The sequence below is a fragment of the Pelodiscus sinensis genome, chromosome 3 (assembly GCF_052426305.1).
Source record: "Pelodiscus sinensis isolate ZL-2025 chromosome 3, ASM5242630v1, whole genome shotgun sequence".
Classification (NCBI taxonomy): Eukaryota; Metazoa; Chordata; order Testudines; family Trionychidae; genus Pelodiscus; species Pelodiscus sinensis.
This window is the reverse complement of record NC_143054.1, coordinates 194,022,198-194,043,783: the sequence shown is the minus strand read 5'-3', so window position 1 is coordinate 194,043,783 and position 21,586 is coordinate 194,022,198. Positions and strand designations below refer to the sequence as shown.

The 21,586-nt window shown below is 41.5% G+C and overlaps 1 protein-coding gene and 1 long non-coding RNA gene across 10 annotated transcripts in view; one reads left to right on the top strand and one right to left on the bottom strand.

Moving 5' to 3' along the window:
* LOC142828080 (uncharacterized) overlaps positions 1-20,526 on the top strand; it is a 49,805-nt gene extending 29,279 nt beyond the window's left edge. For 3 of the 8 annotated variants that reach the window (XR_012903040.2, XR_012903038.2, XR_012903043.2), the window contains 2 exons: positions 5,546-5,673; positions 20,228-20,526. This is a non-coding gene — a long non-coding RNA (uncharacterized LOC142828080). Of the gene's footprint in view, positions 1-5,545; positions 5,674-13,982; positions 14,052-20,227 lie in introns of all 8 variants that reach the window. The other 5 variants (XR_012903041.2, XR_012903042.2, XR_016349295.1 and 2 more) reach the window with 3 other exon arrangements.
* TMX4 (thioredoxin related transmembrane protein 4) overlaps positions 1-21,586 on the bottom strand; it is a 46,912-nt gene that overhangs the window by 4,647 nt on the left and 20,679 nt on the right. For both annotated transcript variants that reach the window (XM_089777547.1, XM_075925715.2), the window contains 2 exons: positions 10,941-11,042; positions 2,254-2,317 (listed from right to left, as the gene is read on the bottom strand). In XM_089777547.1, the coding sequence (XP_089633673.1) occupies positions 2,254-2,317; positions 10,941-11,042 (166 nt within the window). The remainder of the gene's footprint in view (positions 1-2,253; positions 2,318-10,940; positions 11,043-21,586) is intronic.

Sequence of the window (21,586 nt, the reverse complement as noted above, 5' to 3'; positions counted from 1 at the left end):
GGACAGAGCAACAGAGAGGAGAGTGGCTGCATCCCAGATGCTGGGGGTGTGCTGCGGGTATCTCCTGCTGCATTTTCTGGGGGATGAGGCTCCTTCCCTGGGTGCAGCCAGGCAAGACAGCCCAGAGAGCCTAGGAAGAGGTACCATTCAGCAGCTTCACTGAATGCGACTGCCCTCCCCAAAGCTCAAAGCCTCTTACCTACAAAGGAGTCCCTGCACCCAGGCAAGTTTGTGGGGCTGCAGCCTCAAATGGAAGCGCTGGGAACCAGCCACAGACAAGTCTGTGGGATTGCAGGAAGGAATGGCATATTCCAGCGCTTTCCTGCCTGCAGCCCTGCAAACCTGCCTGCAGCTAGGGCTTTTTTCAACAAAATGTTCTTAATAAGCTGCACGCCATTGCCAACAGCTGAATCCCATTAAAATTAAAGTCATTGGGACAAGATTGGGTCTCAGCAAAAATTGCTATTAACCAGAAATTAATATGTGGGCTGCTATTAAGCGGAATCTACCGTATAAAAATTTACGAACCTTCCTAAAAGGCAGTTTCAACCCTCAGATGCAATACTGCACCCATTAAAGTAATGGAGCCATCTAAATATACTGGAGGGGATATTTCAGCCTTAAATATGAAGAGAATACAGACAAAGATGATGAAATAACATTAGATTATTAAAGGTGCCCTTTGCGCCGTAACAGGCAGCTTGATTGTCCAAGGAACTTGGAGCCAGCTACTCCTTATTTCTAGGTGTTCTTCTGCCATGGACTCACTGTATGCCTTACAGAAAATCTTACATAGCAAATCTGCTCCGAGTGTGTTTTGGAGGTACACTTGCCTATTTTGCAGACAAAAACAAATTCCTCACTCTGGTTTAGCAGTGACTATCTTATCTAGCTAAGGAAGACTGAACTGAACTCTACTAAGCATCATTAAAATATTGTCAGCTAAGATAGGATAGCAAAATATTTAGTTCAATAAGGTAAAAGACAGACATCTTCCCAACTTGTAAACTTGGCACACTGGATATGGAAGTAATTAATTATTACAAAAATACATTACGCCGAGTTGTTTACACCCTTTGTGACTTTAAACATTACAACACACAAGCCCACTGTCCATATGTGAACATAACTTCCACTTAAGTGGGGCAGCAGTAGATTCACATACATCCAAAGTCTGTGTAATGTCTGTCTGTACACAGAATGTGCTTTAAGACATAGAACAGGGTCTCAAACTCAATTTACCTCAGGGCCGGCGTCAGCCCTCAAATTCTCTTAGTGCCCTCGGGCATGGCTCCGGGGGGAGGGAGTGTCTGTACATCTCCCCCAGCCCTGCCTGCTGTCCCTGGGTGATTTAAAACTCACCGGGGACTCCTACCTGCTGGCAGTGCAGCAGATATAGAGTGGCTTCCTGTTTCTAGCTCCATGCTGCTGTCTGCATGTCCCTATGGTCCAGGGGAGGTGTGTGAAGAGCCTGGGCTGATAGGTTAACCTTCAAGATTATACACCATTCCCCCCTCTCCTGAGGCAACAATGGGGGGGGAGGGGGGAGGCGTGAGAGGAGAGACAGCTCCGCAGGAACCGGTACGTGCAGGGAGCCGGCATAAAATCTGCTTCCCCCACGTGTGTAAATGTGTAACTGCTGATACACGTTTACCAAAATAAAAGCATTTTAGCATCCCTAGTGCTGCATACAACCCCTTCTCCCAGGCCTGTTTAAATAACTTTTTCAAAGTATTTCACAGGCCGAACTGGAGAAGTGCTCGAGGCGCAGATGGCCTCTGTGCCAAGAGTTTGAGACCTCTGACCTAGAAAACCCTGTCAGTGAGCAAGATTACTTGTACCTCAATTAGAAGATTTTTGTGGATAAGCATAAAACTGAGAATCAGCAGAACCATTTCTATTTCTAGCACGATCATTCCTGATTGATGGCTTTTAGCCTATGTCCACCTCAGTTTCTATGTCCATAAAATGGGATTATTTTATTATTTTTCCTATTACAAGGCTGAACTCTTTGGTGTCTATAAAGTGCTTTGACAGATGAAAGTACATGAAAATCACAGTATTGTTTACAACAGAAAATACAGGCTATTGTCAGACATCCATGAAGGAACTGACTTGTTAGGATTAATCAGCTGCCATCAATACATTTTAGAGGAAAACTTTTATCAATAAAGTTTTATCAAGAAAATAATTGGCATTAGTAGGCATAAATCATTCCAAAATATATAATACCTATGAATGAAGAGTGCTTACCAGATGTTTCTGCTCTGTATCTAGGCTTGGGAGGGCAAAGGCAGTCTGCAATCAAAACCAATATCTGAGTAGAAAAAGAAAAAAATGCAGTTTAGTGACTTAACCAATATGTGTTTCTTATCTCACAGCCCCTGCAATATCAGTCCATTTGCACTAGTGTACCAGATTTATGAGCTTTCAATAAATGTAACTAGTGAACACGTAATGAGAATACTTTTTGAAAAAGTCAGCGCCATCCTAAGTTATTACACACAGGTCCTCAAAATGTGAGGGCATAGTTCTAAATGTTTTCTACATAACTTAATTTTCCATTGTGAAAGGAGCCCCATTCTGTAGTAAGAATGTTAACCAAAGGTTAAGAAATGATTAGTCCATTTTAATAAACTGTTACTTTTTTAACTAAATAGCCACACAGAAGTAAAGTGGCAAATGCAGCAGATGAATTTCTTCTAAGACAGAGAAAAATAATAATGGCAGTGAACAGGCTCAGAGGGGTTTAACAGCTACCATAAGTGAACCACTTTCAGAAAGGAATTACTACTTATAAATAATTCTCTGTGTCATTTGCTTCTTCTATCTTACAATAAGAATCCCAATAGCCTCACTTAACAAGAAGCAGAGGAGAAAAAATGACCAGTGGCTGGCAGCATAAATATCCAGGCTTACGCCCCATGTCTTAATTTATTAAGAGGACAAAGATTAAGAAATCTTAATACTAAATACACAAGAAGGGAGGAAGCAGAGCAGGATATTAGTGATGACAAAGTTACTAGCTCTCCGTTGGTGTATGCTCAGCTTCTCATATCCTACAATAATTCCAGTACAAACAGACAGCATGACCCCAAAGGGCAACAGTATGTCCAGAAGTTAATAGTACAGGACTGAACCAAGAAAACACAGACATGTTTGCTGTAGGGTTTAAGCTGATCCTCTCTTCCTAAAAACCTTAATTTTTGAGTGTCTATTTACAGGTCTTATTGCCTTCTAGCCACTGAAGAACAGTGGCTTTTAAAAAGCTAATTAAAAACTCATTTTCCATGGGGGGGGGGGAGACTTAGAGAAACTTTATACATGCTAAATCCAATTTGATCATCTCGCTAACATCTAAGCTATAAAATTTCTTCTGTGCACTGAAGTGAATGGTTCAGAGAGACGCAGAAAACTCGTGCTGTCAATACTGAAACATGACGTTTATTCAAAACGCTTGTAGGTAAGGTGGGTTCAATACTAGCTGTTATCTCCCCTCTTCCAATAGAGATTACAATTTAAATAAAACTGGACAGGAAATGATTTTCCTGTATCAACAACACTTGAGATTTCAAAATATTTCTTTGTTTCAAATCAAGACAATCAAAATTTCAAATGTTTGTGAACAGACAATCTAGGGGAAAAACATTTTTTTTCAACAATTTTCAAATGTTTTGTTTAGATTTTAACTTGTTAAAATATTTTACTATATATTAAATTGCACTTGGAAATAAAAAGTAATTTCAAACCAAAGTAGCAGCCTTTTCATTTAGAAAATGCCAAACAGTATGTTTTGACCATTCTGAAACATTTCATTAAAATTTTGTAACGTGACATTAATCAAAGTTGACTTTTCAGTGAAGAGTTTAGGTTTTGACAAATCTGCCTTACAACAGAAAAATGTTTTGTGGAAAAATTCATGACCAGCTCTACTTCAGAAGACTATCTGGACAAAAAGAAAATGAAAGGAAAACTTTACCAGAGAATTTTTAAAAGAAAATTTGTAAAATACAAAAAAGATGGTCCCAGTGAGCGGGAAAATGTGCTTATTAAACTGTACAAATCATTAAGTTCTGGAAAAGAAAAAACAACACAAGAGGAAAGTGGTGTGACTCAAAGGTATATTCTTCTTAAAAATACCAAATAGCAGAAATAGTAGCAGTGAACAATTAGTGATAAGCCCGAGATGCTTACAGGTGCATTAACACCACATGACAATATTAAAAGACAGCTGCACCATGTCTACAGGAATGCTAAAATGGCTAAGAAATTGCCTAGAGTAAACAAGGCTTTTAAACCCTGTTACAATAAAAACCAAACACTTGAAAAAGCAAACCTTAAAAACAGAATAAAATGCTCAAGGGTGCCAAAGTGATTTAGAAGTCTAAGCCCTATTGACTTTCAGCAAGAGTAAGGCTCCTCAGTTACTTGGAGTAACATTTTTAAAGGCATGAAAATGAGCCAAATGGATAATCATCTGCTATTAGCAGACATCTGGATGCTTCAGGCAAGAAATCTTCATTCAGGAATGAAATGTATGCATGTGCAGATAGACGCACACAGCATTACCAAATCTAAAGGCCCGCTTCTTGGTCAGGCCGCCTTTCCCCCAGAATGAACGTCTTGCTGACTGAATCTGTCTGGAAGTGTTCTGAGGTGCGGGTGGGTGGGTGGATTTGTCCTCCAAAAAAAGAAGAAATTTCCATCCAGGAGCATAAAGTCGCAGATTATAGGTCTAGTAGTTTAGGACAGCGATACAGCAAATTTAGGATTTACTGGTGTGGGGTTTTGACAGTTTTTTGCTCCATTAGTGATAAATGTTTGATTGAGTACGCCTTTGTATGCTTTTTAAGTATATTATGCCAGCTCTGTGCAGGTAGCTAGCATAATAGCCTTCACAAGAGCACCAAGACCATAGACTTAGATAAGGTACGAAGGAACCGAAGTCAGGTTTACTGTTGAACAAAGCACATTAATAGTTGTTGGTAGCCAGATGGCCTTTGAAACCCTGTGTGTTAGTACCCGGGACAATAAACAAGGCTTACCAGTATGGATTTACTATTGCCCCCTAGGCCAGCCGAAGAGTTAAGTGAGGTACCCCAACATTTATAAACAGAAATTAACCATCTATGATGTATACTGTGCGTATTATTTTACATATTAATGACACGTTTGGTGCCTCTACTTGTATTTTTTTCCAAAGCATTCACTACCTGTTGTTCTGTTTTATTTTTGTTGCTTTAAATTTTATTATGTACTTAGCTGGTTGACCCTGTGCTATCCTAATGGAACATATTTACATACTTCATGTGCTTTTATTAGTGCTGGCAATTTTAGTGCCGAAAGACACTGTCTTGCAGGCAAACATTGCCTTCTGCCATGGCTCGTCTGCATATAATAGCTTTTACTTACTTTGGTTTAAGCACCAGGCCCATGCTTCAGGCTCTCTTTCTCCTACAATAGGAGCACCTGAATTATCTTTAACACTGGCACATTGATATACAATCATGTCTATAGCAGCATGATCATTCTATTTGCCTGCTAGATGGTGCACCATTATCACCCTGCAAAGGAATCTACTGGACATATGAGTGCCAGAGCAGAAGACAGAAAAACTTGTGATCTCAGGAGATAAAGGTCCTTAGTAAATGAAGCCACATGTCCACAGATAAGGTAACAGTCGTATCAGCCTATAATCTGTCACCTCCCTCTTGAACTTCCTTTGGTTGATTTTTGCAGTGTTTTCCCCATGTTTGTCCAAAGATATTACAGAGGTGGGTGAAGCAATATCTTTTATTTGACCATCTTCTGTTGGTGAGAGACAAGCTTTCAAGGTACAGAGCTCTTCTTCAGGTCTTCACTTGCTTTTGTACATTCAATGCTTCTCTGTGGAAATACTGGGTGTAAAATGCAGTTTAGGTTTGATCGAAGGCCTCCTTACAGTTAGTGCATATTTATGGGAATGGGATGCAAACCAACAACTTTCTGTGATTCCTCTCCCTAGGAAGCTAGAGCATTTATCCTTTTCCTTCAATAAGCAATACTGGGTAATGGCCAAAGAAGCTTCCACAATGGGCTCTAGAGGGCAGTGTTTGATGTTACTATTTCCTCAAAGATATTTGAGTAGCACACTGAACACACTAAAAGTTTAGGTTGCTTGCATTAAAGCAGTAAGTCAACTTTCTCATTTTTGTTGCGTGAGCAAAGATCTCCTTGTACGCCTCTATATTCATGGATGACTGTCAGAAACTTAAGATACACTATTCGGCAGGTTATTTTCAGCCTCAGAAAAAATAGCGGTAAGTAGGAACACATTTCTCTGTTCAACCAGCATCTTACAATAATGCCCTGTTGATTAGCTTAAGCCTTTCATTTTCCCTTTATTTCTTCACTAATAGTATTAAGGAGAGGATTTAAAATCTTAAATCTGTCTGGAGACATATGTCCAGTAAGAAACACTTCACTACTGTCTTTAAAATATTGACAGATTATACACTGAAAGCCAAAGCGGCAGAAACGATGGTTGCAGCATTTTTAACAAATTCACTGCTTTGTCATTCAGTTTTTATGACAATTGTTAATTGTTCTTTGCTATTTCTGGATGTCAAACATGCACTGAAAAGGCTCCTGAATGATGCTAATGCGCCGCTGAAAGGCATGAAGAACTTAAATTATTAAGTTATTGTGGCTATAGTGCAAGGGCAACAGCATGTTCTCCTCAAGCAAAATTTCAAGTGCAATATGAAGATTCCCACCATCAAATCACTGTGATGCTCTCTCAGTAATTATTTCAGTAAGTTTTCTGGCGGAAGAAGAGAAGTAAGCTTAGCATACAAGGCAAGCAGCGTGTCCAAATCTACAAATAGTGAATCTTAGCATGAAACTTTAGCCCATGTTCCACAAAAGGAACATGAACATCAGTGTCATGAATCAAACAGTTGTGTCCTCTTTTTGCTGGGAACCTACGGAGTGAGCGGTAAGTCCCAAGCTAAAGGTTTCTTTTTAACCTCTTCCTTCTTATCCTCTTCCTTTATCTAAATCAGGGGTAGGGAACCTCAGGCCCAGGGGCAGGATCTGGCCCCTGAGGCTCACCCCCCCCCAACACTGGGGAGCTTGCACAAGCGCTCCAGTTCCACCCCCCCCTCCCCCCCACTGTCTCCCAATGGAGCTAGAGCACACAAAATCTACTAGGCTGGGCCCCTCTTGGCTCTGGTGCGTGAGAGGAATGTGGGGAGTGCCTTTCTCCTTCTCATTGGGGGCCACACTGAGGGGTTTTTTCCTGTTTCTCACCTGACTGATTTTTCTGTAGGTCAGTGGCCCCCAACTCAAAAAAGGTTCCCCACCCAGATCTAAATGTTCTCTTTTTTTTCGCCCTCTTAAGATTCACTGTAAACAAAATATGAAGCAGGATTTCTTCAAAAGTGAGAAGGAGTGAGAATTCCATGTTTCCATTCTTAAAAAGCTAAAAAAAATGCTGAAAGGGAGTGGCTAGCTATAGGGTATTTGTACAGCCAGTTCCTTTCCTCCTGCTTCCTTTATGTATGGCATGTTGAAATGAGAATCAGAGAAAGGGGAATATCCAGCAATTGCCATTTAATAAGTCAGGCTCTTTAATGTAAAGAGCTGATTCAGAGTGTTTATTTATTTGTGATACCTATGAAGTTTTTATGTCCACTGGATAATTAACCATTTTTATATAGAATGTTTTCACGTCCTGCTATGGGTTTTATTTATTTTGTTTTGTTTGTGTGTTTATTAAACTAGTCTTTGCTATGGAAGTAAATTGTGACTTAAAATGCATATACTATATTATCACTTCTTGCAAAGTGTATTATGTGAATGCTAAAACCAAAAAGAAAAAGAAAAGAAAATAGTACCATGTATTTCAAGAAACGGATCTTCCTGTCAGTCACAAAGTGCAGTTTTTCTAGAAGTAACGGTAAGCAAATTCACAAAATGAAACTTTTCAGCTTCATCCATTTTGGAGTAATAAATGTATTCTGCTTCTTTCTAGATGTGATTCTAATAAAAACATCCATTTGATTCACATCCATTTAGCAAGGATACATTTACTACTCAGGAGAACATACAGGCATCTAATTATTATAAAAATTATAATACAGGACATTAATTTTTGAATAGGTTATACACTGGTGCCCAAAATGTACTTTCTATATATTACAGGATAGAAAAACACACAATAAATACACCGCTTTGATACAAGTACTGCTCTTGTTTAAAATCAAATTCTCAGGACCCTTTATTCAATCTGAATCCCAGCAATCTAGGCTCAGCACTAAAGGAAAATGTCCAAAAGGTGGCTTTAAAACAGGGATGGGCAATAATTTTTGCCCGGGGGCCACTTCAAAAATTTCTGAAGTAGCCCCAAGCCACCCTGGAAGGGGTGGAGCCTAAGCAGGAAGGGGTGGAGCTACCCCCCCAGACCATAATTGGATTGGGGTTTGGGGAGCCCTTTTGCCCTCCCTTCCCACTAGGCACTCATGCCCTAGAAGAGGCTTGGCATGCTTCTCCACCCCCAGGCCAATCAGGGCCTGAGGGCGGGGAAACGTGGGAAGCCTCATCCCGCCCTGCGATGAGCACTTTTGCCCATCTCAACTTTAAGCCATCTCTGAGGCCAGAGAGGGGTCCAGTCCAGCCCCTGCTACAAATTGGAACTCAGATGCTGCTTAGCAACCAGCTCATGAAACTTACTGCGCCAGTGGATCATTGGAATACAACACCACTACATCCTTGCCTCCTACTCCAGCCATACTCCCCATGCTAGGGGATCTGAGTGGAGTATGTACGATGCAGACTATACCACCTTGGGGATGACCGGTGATTTCTCAGCTGTCCAGTTAAGACAGTTTTATATGGCCCCTTTACAGTGCTGAAGAGGAGCTGTATTAATTTAGATGGACTATATCAATGGAATCAATAGTGCAACATAACCCAGTCACTATCTGACACCGAACAGTGTTAAAGAAGGTTCAGGGTTTGGTATATGGAGACCATGGCTGCTTAGTACTATGGCAAACAAACTACTACAAATCCTCTTAACCTTTTATTAAAAGATTATAAAAAAGGAAAGGCTGTTAAAGCATGTGTAATGTTAAGTACTAAGTAAAGCTTTTATGTTAACATCCCTTTCCTTTTCTCTGGAGAGAGTTTTCAGAATTTAAAAAAAAAAAAAAAGTATTTGACAGTCCCTTGTGATACTGAAGATGGTAAAATAACTGTCCTTTCAGAGAAAAGTGAAGAAATTAATTGAGATGGGCTGGAGCTGTTGCTGTTAAAAGTTCAATCCCATTTGATCCTAGCTGGTGTTTGCAATTCAACTGGGGCTAGTAGAGATGGCATTGTCATCTGGGTTTCTCTCTCCGGTCTGCTCTAGGCAGGACATTTCTCAGGATCAGGATAATGAAAGGCCTGGGGCCCGAGGAGACACCTCAAAGGAGAGTGGGGGATGAAACAGCCAATCCCCCACAGTCTCTACTCACCAATTAAACCTAAATATCCAACACAGTAATTTTAATTATTTAATTTCTGGTCCTACATTTTCTCGCTTCCAGGCATGATCTTAGCACAGTCCTTGAGTTATACCAGTAGGCCTTTTTGTTTGGACAAATTCAGTCTGTCTCCCTTTTGTGCCTTTTCCTACCAATATTTGTCATTATAGGTTTTTGTGAAGTCTAGGAATTTTTACATGCGTTCTATGGTTGAGCTCACAATTAAGGTAAATTTGACAACCCAGATATCACAATTATAACATGGTTCCAACAAAATCAATGCAAGGAGGATAGGTCCATCACTGGCTACTAGCCAGGATGGACAGGAATGGTGTCCCTAGTTTTAATGTGCCAGATGCTTGGAATGGGAGGCAGGGGATGGATCATGTGATGATTGCCTCTTCTGTTCATGCCTTCTGAAAACACACTGGTTGGAGGACAGGACACTGGGCTAGATGGACCACTGGTCTGAACCAGTATGGCCATTCTGATGTTCTTATATAGAACCCAAATGTATCTGCTCCCTGCTATAACCCACAAGACCCCACGCCTCTTCCAGAGCTGAGATAGAACCCAGGAGTCCTGACAGTGTCTTTCTCTCTCCCCGGAGATTCAGTAACAACATAAGAATATGTATTAAAATGTTAATGCTAACCAGCGCCTTGCCACAAGATGTCAGCATGTTAGTATTCGATCTGAGTGGGTCTAGGATTTATTTACATTTTCTTTCTTTTATATAGGAATTAGATAGATACAGTGCTACTGTGAGCTAATGACTAAATTCTCTACCAAAAAAGTTATAGAGTTTTCAAGTGCCTTACTAGCCCCTGGAAAGAGGTGATGGGTGTGTGGAGGAGGAGGGTGGAACGGGTTGACTCCTAAGGCCACCACTGGCCCTCCAGCCTCACTAGCCCCCGGGCCACCTCAGCTAGAGGAAGAGACGGAGAGGGAATGGAGAAAGGGAAGGGAAGGAAGGGGGCACATGATCAGTGTCCCACCCAGGGTTCCCCTCACCAGTTGCCTCTGCTTGCACCAACTGACGTGGGGCAACGTGGACACTGACTGCCCCACAAGGCTCACAGCTGGAACCTTCCTGCCAGCCTGGGTGGTTGGAGAGCTCCAGCTATTTAGAATCAAGATCTTAATGTTACAGGAGGTACAGCCATTAATGGGAAATGTTTTCTTCCCTGCAGCCCTTTAAGACAATTTAGAACCATTATATATACTATGCACACACTGAAACAAACATTTAATTTCAAGTATTAGAAAAGTGCCTCCTTATAGCCCTTCGTTAAACATAAAACATCCTTGCTACTGCTGCCTTTTTTTTTTTAGCAATTACTGTAAAGCAAAACCTCTAGACAATTTTCAAAGCAACAAGTTCACATTTATCTGTAAAACGGAAAATTAAAATGTAATATGCTGTCTTACCAAACCCAGGATTAGGCCAATCAAAAGGGTGGCTAAAATGAAGATTGCATAAGAACCCCAGACAGGAATTCCAAGTGTGCCTGTGAAGTAGCTGTGAATGTGCTGCAAATAGAAAAAGAAACAGGCTTAATATGCTTGTGTTACATATACTTACTACTCTGGGCTGTAAGGAAAGAAGGGTAATTATTTATTCTGAAGTCACCCATTCTGTAAACTGTTCTTCTCAAGTAAACTTCCAATTGAGACCTTTCATTCAACAACCACTAGTTACGTTAAAGAATCCTCCCCCTCTGCCCCGATGCTCTTCCACACTATACTTAAGCCTACTGATACTGTAATTCTCAGAAGTTAGTGATTGAATCAAACCACTTGTTTTCTTTAGTTAATAATTCAACATGTAAGAGCGTCTTAAGGAAGAAAAGTGCAATGTTTCCTTTCTGTAGTACTTGCAGTGACTAGTGGTACACAGGAGCGGCCTGAGGCCGGCTGCAGCAGCTGGCGCCCCAGGCAGAATGCGCGATCAGCGCCCCCGCCTGCAGAGCCGTCAATGGACTGACATCATCATCAGGCGCCCTCCTGGGCGGTGGCACCCTAGGCGGCGGCCGACTCCACCTATAGTCACGGGCCGCCCCTGGTGGTACAGTATCAAATCTTCCTCACCTGAAATTTCACATTGGCTCCATCTAAACTAATTTACAATGCAATTTCCACATACTGGACGGGAGAGAGATAAGGCTTACATTTTAAGAGGGCACATACTTAAAAATACAGACTCAAATGGTGCAAGCACTTTTAAGGTGTAAGCCTAGTCCTTTAGGGTATGTCTACACTAGCTCAGGGGTTCCCAAACTTTTTGAAACGGGGACCAGTAAATCCATTCACGAACTTTTGGAGGACCGGTAATGTTCATTTGCATATTTGCATATTCGTTAATCAAATGATGAATATTCAAATAAGTTGTTTCTGGTCCTCCCAAAACCCCCAGTGCCAGCTTTAGCAAAGCTTTTGATATGGTCACCCACAATATTCTTGCCAGCAAGTTAAGGAATATGGATTGGATAAATGGGCTGTAAGAAAAAAAAAGAAAGCTGGTTAGACCAGGGTTTCCCAAACTTTTTACTTTAGTTGGAACCCTTTTTTTTCCAGTACTGCTTTTTACAGCCCAAAAATATAAACATATAAAAAACAAACTGAGAAAATACCAGACATATAACATGTCTGGTATTTTCTCACTAGGTAAGTTGTATTATTACTAGATGTATCAGTTTGTAGTTTCGAACTGCCTGGCTGGTAAAGGTGCTCAGGCTGCATGAGTGTGTCTACCAGCCAGACAGTTCGCAACTACTCGAGGGTGTGCGGGTGGGGGGGGGGGGGGGGGGGGACGACAATAGAATCTACCGCCCGACTAACTCATGCTTTGTGCTTTGCGGGGGGGACGGGAGGGACAGAGGCAGCGCCCCAAGATCTACATATGGCCAGGTCAGTCCTACTTCCCGCAGGCCAATTCATTGCTCTCCCCTGCTCCCCCCGCTGCACCTCTGGCCAGCCCCACTTCCCCCAAACCCCTCCAGGGCAGCCAGGTCCCCCCCGCTTCTCCTCCCAATCTCCCTTGGCCAGCCCCGCTGCCCGCGTCCAGCCCTCCTTCCGGCAGCCGCTTCACCCCCCACACACATCTTCCTCAGCCAGCTCCCTGCCCCCAACCTCACACCCCCCGGCAGCCCTGCTTCCACCGGCCCCCAATCTCCCCAGCCAGCCCCAATTCCCCCGTCCAGTGCTGCTTCTGGTGGCCAGCTCTCCTCTCCTCCTCACCCCAGAATCCCCTAGCACCTTCCCTTAGCCCTGCACCCTCCTGGTGCCTCCCCCTTCCCTTACTGCCCCTGCCCCCTTTTTCCCCTGATACCCACCCCCTCAGCACTCTCTGTCCCATTCCCCTCCTGCCCCTCTGTGCCCTCACATGACTTGCTCCATCCTGGCCTTCCTCATGCCCATCCCTTCTTTCAAGCCTTCTCCAGCACCTCCTCCTCCAGCCCCCAATGCCCTTCCCCTCTCCTCTCCTCTCCCAGCATCACCCTATCCCCCCTCCAACTGACACCTCCCCTCCTGCCCTTTCCCTCACTGTCTGCACTTGGCCCCCTGCCATTTGTCTCTCTCTCCTGCACCCTGTCCCTTGCTGCCTTCTCCTCCCCCCGCCCAAGTCCCTTCTCCTTCCACCCCTCTCCCTCCGCCCAAGCCCACCGCCGCTGCTACTGGGAGGACGCGTGGGGGGGGCGCCAGCGCGAGGGGCCCGCGCCCACCAGAGCCGAGGCAGAGACCCAGCTCCACATATCGGTGGAGCAGGGCCCCCGGCTCTGTAACTCGCCAGCACTTCCGGGTTCAAGGGCAGGGGGCCTGAATCGGCCTAAGGCCGGCCCTGCTGGCAGCTACCAGGCATTGTGAGGCCCAGTATTTTTTTCCCGCAGCCCGGTACCGGGCCACGGCCCATAGTTTTGAAAATGCTGAACTAGCTCGTTAGTTCGAGCAAGGCAGGCAAATGAGGGCAACCGAAGTTGCAAATGAAGCCCGAGATTTAAATATCCCGGGCTTCATTTGCATGTTCCCGGGTGCCGCCATTTTTAAATCCCCCTTAGTCTGAACTCCATGCCCGAGGCTACACATGGCACGGAGTAGGTAGTTCGAATTAGAGATCCCCGTTACTCCTTTTGGAAACTCAGGTGGGACAAGGAGTAACGGTAGTTCGAATTAGGATCTCTAATTCGAACTACCTACTCTGTGCTGCGTGTAGCCGTGGGCACGGAGTTCAGACCAAGTGGGATTTTAAAATGGCAGCGCCTGGGAACATGCAAATGAAGCCCAGGATATTTAAATCCTGGGCTTCATTTGCAACTCCGGTTGCTCTCATTTGCCTATCTAGCTCGAACTAATGAGCTAGTGTAGACATACCCTTATATTAAAGAAAAAGTCATGTTGCAAGGAAATAATTATTTAGAATGATCCTCGCATTATGGACTTTGATCTTTAATCTTTTTCACTCTCTTCCCCTAGGTCTTGTAACATACAGACAGTGCTGTGGCATCTACTTTTGTTCAGAAAAAGAGGACAATATTAACAAATGTAAGATTTTAAATTATCCTAGTGGTTTGATACCTGCAGATTCACTAGTGAAACAAATACAACTTCATTATGTGATCGGCACAGAGTCTTATAGCAATTAGCGTCACAAGGAAATTTACAATTCAGGAGACTTCCAACCCAATTTCTAAGTAACATAAAAACTACCATACTGCTTCAAACAGTAGCCAGCAGCAGATACTTCAGAGGAAGATACAAAAAGTCCTGTGGTGCATAGATATAGGATAATCTACTGCCCTGGAGATAAAGTTTCCTCCTAATCCCTAATAGTCTAGATTGACTTTAATCCATGAAATAGGAGATTTTATACTCCATCTGGAACCTCTAAATCTCAGACGATCCATCATCTCAGGCACTGAGATTATCTGGTTCCCATTTTTTTCCTCTTTTCCTTTCCCTCCCCAACCCCTCTCATTCTATGCTATTTATTTGGAACTAGGACCCCTTAAACTCCATACACCTGAAGTAGTGGGTTGTGCCCAAGAAAGCTCATGATATTCTCTACATTTTTTGTTAGTCTTTAAGGTGCTGGCAGGACTATTAGCTGTTTTTTAAGCTTTTTCTTTTTTAAAAAAATATGGATAGTCTTGTTATACATCCACGTGTACAATTCTACTTGCCCAATGTACAAGAACAGTGTGCCTGCCATTCAACCACTGAATCTTAAAAGTGTCCACCTATAAAATAGCACAGAAAAGATCAGCACCAGCTGGGAAAGAATCATAGACTACTGGACCAGGAAGGGACCTCCAGAGGTCATCAAATCCAGTCCTCTGCTCTCATGGGAGGACCAAGCACCATCTAGACCAGGGCTACTCAACTTTGGAAACCCCAGGGGCCACAATGATACTAATAGCACATGCCAAGGGCCACAACTTAAGTGTGGTTGTATATACTTGCAAATAGCTTCTTTCACACGGATGGGCATGAATACAAAAATTCAGGCAAGACTACACAATACACAGGCCCCATTTAATTTAGTTCTGCTGATATTCATAAAATGCAATATTTACCCAATTTTCACCCATATGACAGCACTTTTAATGAGCAATGACAGTCCACCAATTTAACTACTAAAACACATATCAACAGAAGACATTATATTAATTAACTTTTTTGTTTTGGCTCCCACCTGCGGGCCTCGTGTTGAGCCCTATGTAAATCCAAGCTGCACTGCGGGCCACAAACAAATGGGTCTCTGGCCACATGTGGTCCACAGGCCATGTGTTGAGTAGCCCTGATCTAGATCATCCCTGATGGATGTTTATCTAACCTGCTCTTAAATATCTCCAGTGATGGAGATTCCACAACCTCCATAGGCAATTTATTCCAGCTTTTAAACACCCTGACAGGACGTTTTTCCTAAACTTCCCTTGCTGCAATTTAAACCCATTGCTTCTTGTCCTATCCTCAGAGGTTAAGGAGAATAATTTTTCTCTTTCCTCCTTGTCACACTGGGATGGATTGGAGGAATGCTGCCCAGCACGCGATGACTAAAGGGTTAAACTCAGGTAGCTAGCAGGGGGTGTTGGCAGAAAGCCAGAAAAACAAATGGGAAAGACAGTTAAAATTTGAATGGTATATAGATACCTGCTGCCATTTCTCTTTGTGAGAGTTCTACATTAAGGGCTGGAGAGAGCAAGATGCAGTCATCAGAATAACCATGCCTACAAGGAATACTGGGCATCTTTCCTGAAATGTGATGCCCAGACTTGGACACAATACTCCAGTTGAGGCCTAATCAGCACAGAGTAGAGAGGAAAAAGGACTTTTTGTGTCTTGCTCACAACACTCCTGTTAATGCAACCCAGAATGATGTTTGCTGTCACCCTCATTGACTCATATTTAGTTTGTGGCTCACTATTACCCTTAGATCTCTTTCTGCAGTTCTCCTTCCTAGAGAGTGACTTGCCATTTTGTATGTTTTTATGTCACTTCCCATTTTGAATGAGAAGGAGCAATAACTTATGTCATTCACTATTCCCTACACGGGCACAACTGGAGAGTAGCTCAACCTACCTTGCGTAAATTCAGTTATTCGGTCTCCTGTCCCTTAAATTTGCTCTCTTAATTTACAGCAAAGCCCATTTTTCTGCATTCCTTTAGCTTTTAGGGGTTGCAAATTACCCTGGTATGTATCTCCTTCACAGGAAGCTGAAGTCCACTGCCTGTGCTCTAGTGACACACTTATGAGCAGCTCTGTACTTCATTACAACTGCATGCTCAAGAGAGCAATCTGATCAACCTAGTTTTGCCTGATTAATAGAAAGCGAGTACCATGGGACTTAGGAAAATAAAGATTCGGTTATCTTCATCCTTTAGAAAAAGGCTGGTTGGTTCATAATACCACCTGCACGAGGCTCACAGGGAGGAAAGAGACTCATGAGTTTCTCAGTGCTGAATGTATGTGTATTCATGTATTGGATTCTGCCATCCCATTTTCTAAAGGGCAACATTCCCATCTGCCATCACCTGGCTCCCCACCCATGCACAGGGTATAATAGTTGCCACCTCCTTAACACGTATCAAACTGGTGAGGGGTGGGGGCTGGTAGAGGCTCAGCATTTCTCATAGTAGCGCTACTGGAGAAGAGACTCAGAGGTACACACAGTTGTGTGTAAGATTCCACCCCACTGCCCTTTCTGATGAAAAAGTTATTTAGATAGATGCCAGTGGACAGAAGCAAGAACTAAAGGTGGGTGCTCTGGTGACCAGCAAGGAGTCCTGGCTCAATGGTCTCTCAGTGCCTTAAATTCTACCCTACACATCTAAGCCATACATAAGTCTCCTCCTCAAAGGCCCAGACAGATGGACCTTGCAACATACCTTGAACATCAACAAATTCAGGCTATTTCAGAATGACCCAAGATGTAGTGGAGATGACAAAATCCAAAGCTATGGGGTCCTCGTCATGGAAAATACTCCAGTATAGCCCCATCCATTACGTCAAGGAGACTATAGTTTGAACATCCCCAATAATGGCAAATGTGACAGCATTGGCAGTTGTGAAGCAGACCACGTAGAGCTTCCTAGGGCAAAACACACTTTAAACTTCACCGAGAAGCCAAACAGAAACCATTGCAGATTACAAAGTAGAGATGTCATGTCACCTCTTAAGCCCCACCACTGGAGCACACAGATGCCTTATTCAGGGCTCCAGCTTCAGAGTAGCTGTAAAAACATAGCCTCATAATACACTACCCTACATTGAAAAGATATCTGAACATTTAAAATTTCATGAGGCCAGATTCTACATCTTTTATATTGAACTTGTCAGAATTTAGTGAATGACTAAAATGAGCCCCCCAGTTCCTAAAAAGTACTTAAAGGCACTGCTCTGAACTGAGGGCAACCAAGTACACATTCCAAGTTTCTAAACTAAATTAATGTTAAGGCTTCTCCTGAGTGAAGAATCTCATTACTTAAATCTGACTTCTTATAGGTACAGATACGAATAATGCAATCTTAAGAAAAAAATTTACTTTGGCTAGAGACCAAGCATGAGAAATTCTAGGTGGAAAACTTTTTTTTTTTAAACTCACACTAGAAAGATGGAAGAGTCAAAAATAGGTATATTCTAGAAAAATATTCTCGACATTAACAGTGTTACTGCTGTAATTCCAAATTCATTTCTATTTGCTCTGTCAAGGTTTTTTACCTGTATAAATAAAAGAATATAAGAGAGGCAGATGAAGTAGATTGATGGAACGTACTTCTGAAATATTAATGAGGATGTGAATCCAAGGAAGAAAAAGCATCCCTTCTCAGAATGTGACAGAGTAGGCACACTAGATAAATAAGGTGTGTATCAGTATAAACAAACAGGAGGCAATGAACTGAGGGACAAAGAAGCAAAAGGCCACTATATCCACAACAGGTCAAATACTAAAAATACAACTGACTAACTGAAGGATCAATAGGATATCCTTCACAGAATGAGTGAAACCCTTACAAAAGCCTGTACAATTCTGGAATATCTAACTGCTTATTGTGACAAACAAAAGGGAATTAATCTAGCCACATAAAAATTACCGAGGCCACATTTAGAATGTTGTGCTTACTTCTGAGCACCTTATTTTCAAAACAGAATTACAGAATTGATGAAAACACAGTATGGGACAGCCAGAGGATGTGAAATGGTTTAGTCATTAAACATGTCCATATAAGCAGTTTTAAAAACGGCTATAAATTACAATTAAAAAAAGACATGATAGTCTAAATTTCAATAAGGGTCTTCTCTCATAGTTATATGGAAGTGATACTCTCAGCTTTGTATGGTTAGAGAAAGATATGACGCTGAAGTAAGATCATGCATAAAATAATTCTTTCTAGCCAGTGGGCAAAGGGCCAACAAAAGACCCTCCAAGGACAAAGCAGTCTCATAGACTCAGACTTTAAGGTTGGAAAGGACTATTATGATAATCCAGTCTGATCTCCCTGAACACTGCAGGTCACTGAATCTCACAGATCCACTCCTAAAATATAAACATTAAGAAGAGAAGGAACTACAGAATGTGAAGGCAGCCTAACTCCATTGTGAATGCAAAGTATATTCCCCAATACGGTAATAAATGGACTATAATAACTCCCATTATCAGTACTGGATTAATTTTAGGTTGGCTTATTTTATTAGAACTCCTAATGAATACTAAGATAACACTCAACAGAGAGCAACCTTTGGCACAGATCATAATCTTATCTATAACCTTAAAATGTCACTTTTGCAAACAATTCATTAGCTGGACATGATTTCTGCCTTCAGTTACAAGGACACAGAAATACTTTGAGAGCAAAGTCAGCCACAATAAGAAAAATGTAAGTTATGTAAAAGATGGTCAAATATTCATTTAAACCTTGTCTGACATACTTTTTGCTAAATCTTAAATGCTAAACTGGAGAATTATGTAACAGTGGTTAGCGGGGTGGATAAAAATCATTGATATTAAAAAATTTTTTAAATCAGATTTTGTTCATAACATGCTTTTTGAGGAAAAAAACCTATCTAAAGATAGTTTAAGATACAGTATAGCTCAAAGATATCTCATCATGGAATAGGGACTATAAATTCAAATTCTATATTATGAGACAATATATTCATGTAATATTTAGGAAAAGTTTTGTAAACGAGTTCCAATAATTCATATATTAGGGACCCAATTTTATGGGGTTCCAGAGGCTTCTGTATAGATTATTTAGGTTAATCTTTCTATCTACCCAATGGGACTCAGTGCTCAGTCTAGAAGATTCCATCAGAGATGCTTAGTTTTACAGTTCCCAAACTATGGATTAATGTCTCCTGAGCTAACATTCTTGCTAACAGCAAAAATGTGTTTAACTAAGTAAATAATAAAGAGAGATGAGAAATAACAGAGCTCAACCCTGTTGTCCCTCTGAAAAACTGTGTACAGTCAATCCCTTGACTCTCTGTAAAAGTGCAAAGTTTTAAAAAGTTCAATAAATAGAAGATTGTTGGGGACGGAATAGATCTGGTAAAGGAGAAGAAATTTGGAATTAAATGTGATAAAGGAGGGACAGACAGTAGAAACAAAATTGAAACCGTTTGAGCAGCATATTCCAGAAGTCTTAAGATCTTTCTGAGTAGCTTTTCATTGATTTGAGCGCTACTATACCATTCTCTCACTAGAAGAGAAAACCTATAATGGCAGCAGGGTGTATAAAAGACCCAGTTTGGGAGTATTTTAATGAAGTTCCTCTACTTGTGGGTAAGACGGGCATGTATGCAAAATGCAAGTAGTGCAACAAAGAAATGCAAGGCCTAGTTGCCCGAATGAAATAACTTCGTGAGAAGTGTACCTTCTCAGGAGGAAGCTGTGTTGAAGATGATGAAAAGAGCATGTCTGGACATGGAGGATCTTCAGGTTGCTAAACTTTTTTATTTCATAATTCTTTCTTAAGGACTGCCTGTCTTCCTTCTGGCCTATTCTTGAATTCTCATGTTTGAGCAAAAAATAGTTGTTACTCTATGGTACTATCATTTTTGACGCAGTTGTATTAAAAAAATACACAGCTGAAATAGGCAGACCTTCCTTTTACAATTTCACCTTTAAAGTAGTACTGAGGGTCAGTGAATGCAATTAATATTACTAAATGAGCAGTATGGTAATAATTAAATAACTGCACTGACTTATTTTCTTTAGGAGAATCCATCCTCAACATACAGGATTCTGAAGACGATCCATCTTCAAGATCACCATCATTGCCTAAAATTTAAGAGTTATCTGCCAATGACAGTGTTTCAGTCACATGGTGTATGTCGCATAGCCACAGTATATCGCTTGCAGCAAAAAGAAAAAAAAATCTCTATCATCCAGAAACAACCATAGATACGTTTGTGATATGTACCTCTTTTTGTAATCTGCTGGTTATTGATGAAAAAATTGCCCAGTTTGTTTATGCATCAAATTCTCCTTTCTCTATTATTGAGAACCCACACTTCAGCAACATGAAAAACTTAAAAAACAAATAGTGTAATAGCACTTTAAAGACTAACAAAACATGTCGATATCATGAGCTTTCGTGGGCACAACCCACTTCTTCACATGATTGGAGTGCAGAAGTGGGTTGTACCCATGAAAGCTCATGATACCATCTATATGTTTTGTTAGTCTTTAAAGTGCTACTACACTATTTCTTGTTGTTTAAGTTTTTCCCGTTACAGACTAACTCAGCTACCCCTCTGAAGCTTTCATTAATGTGGTTCAGTCATTAAGACCACGATATAGTCCACCCAACAGAGCAAATTCCAGGCAAACAGATATTCCAGGCAAATTTCTGGCTAAAGTATATGAAGGAGAAACTGAGCAGTTTGTAAAAAGTCTAGAATTGTTAACATGAGTTTATATGGGAGGAGCAATGTCCACAATGATCCTGTTGTATGTGCTCGTGTGATAACAGAAGAAAGGAACTTGTTCCTTGCAGAAACAACTGATACATCGGGAAATGCACACACAGCAAAATACTTACAAGTAGTAACCAAAAGAGCTATAACAAACTGTGAAAAAAATATTCAAATGTCTAGTAACCCGCTTGGTCACAGACCATGCTGCGAATGTATCCTTGAAGAGAAGAAATTTTAGAAGAGAGTGCAGAGAATCCCAAGCTAACAACATAGGATTGCAATGCTCATTTGATGCACCTTTTAGCCCAGGACTTTAGTATTCCAGAAATAAAGACTAATGTTGATGAAATTGCAAACACTGAAATTGTAACAATCACTGTGCAGCAGTTGCTCTGAAAAAAAGTGGGAGAAACCAAGTTAACTCTCCCACAAGATGTGCGATGGAATTCTGTAGTGGACTGTTTTGAGCACAAGAACTGGCCTAACCTGATGACAGTTTGTAAACAAAATTGTGAAAAAACAGATAGCACTGTCAAAACCAAACTTATTAACACTGGGCGTAAGAGAAATGTTGAACACATGCCGGGTACCGTGAAGCCTATTTCTGTAGCCTTGATCAACAAAAGGCAGGGAAATAGCTATTTTATTGCTGATGCTG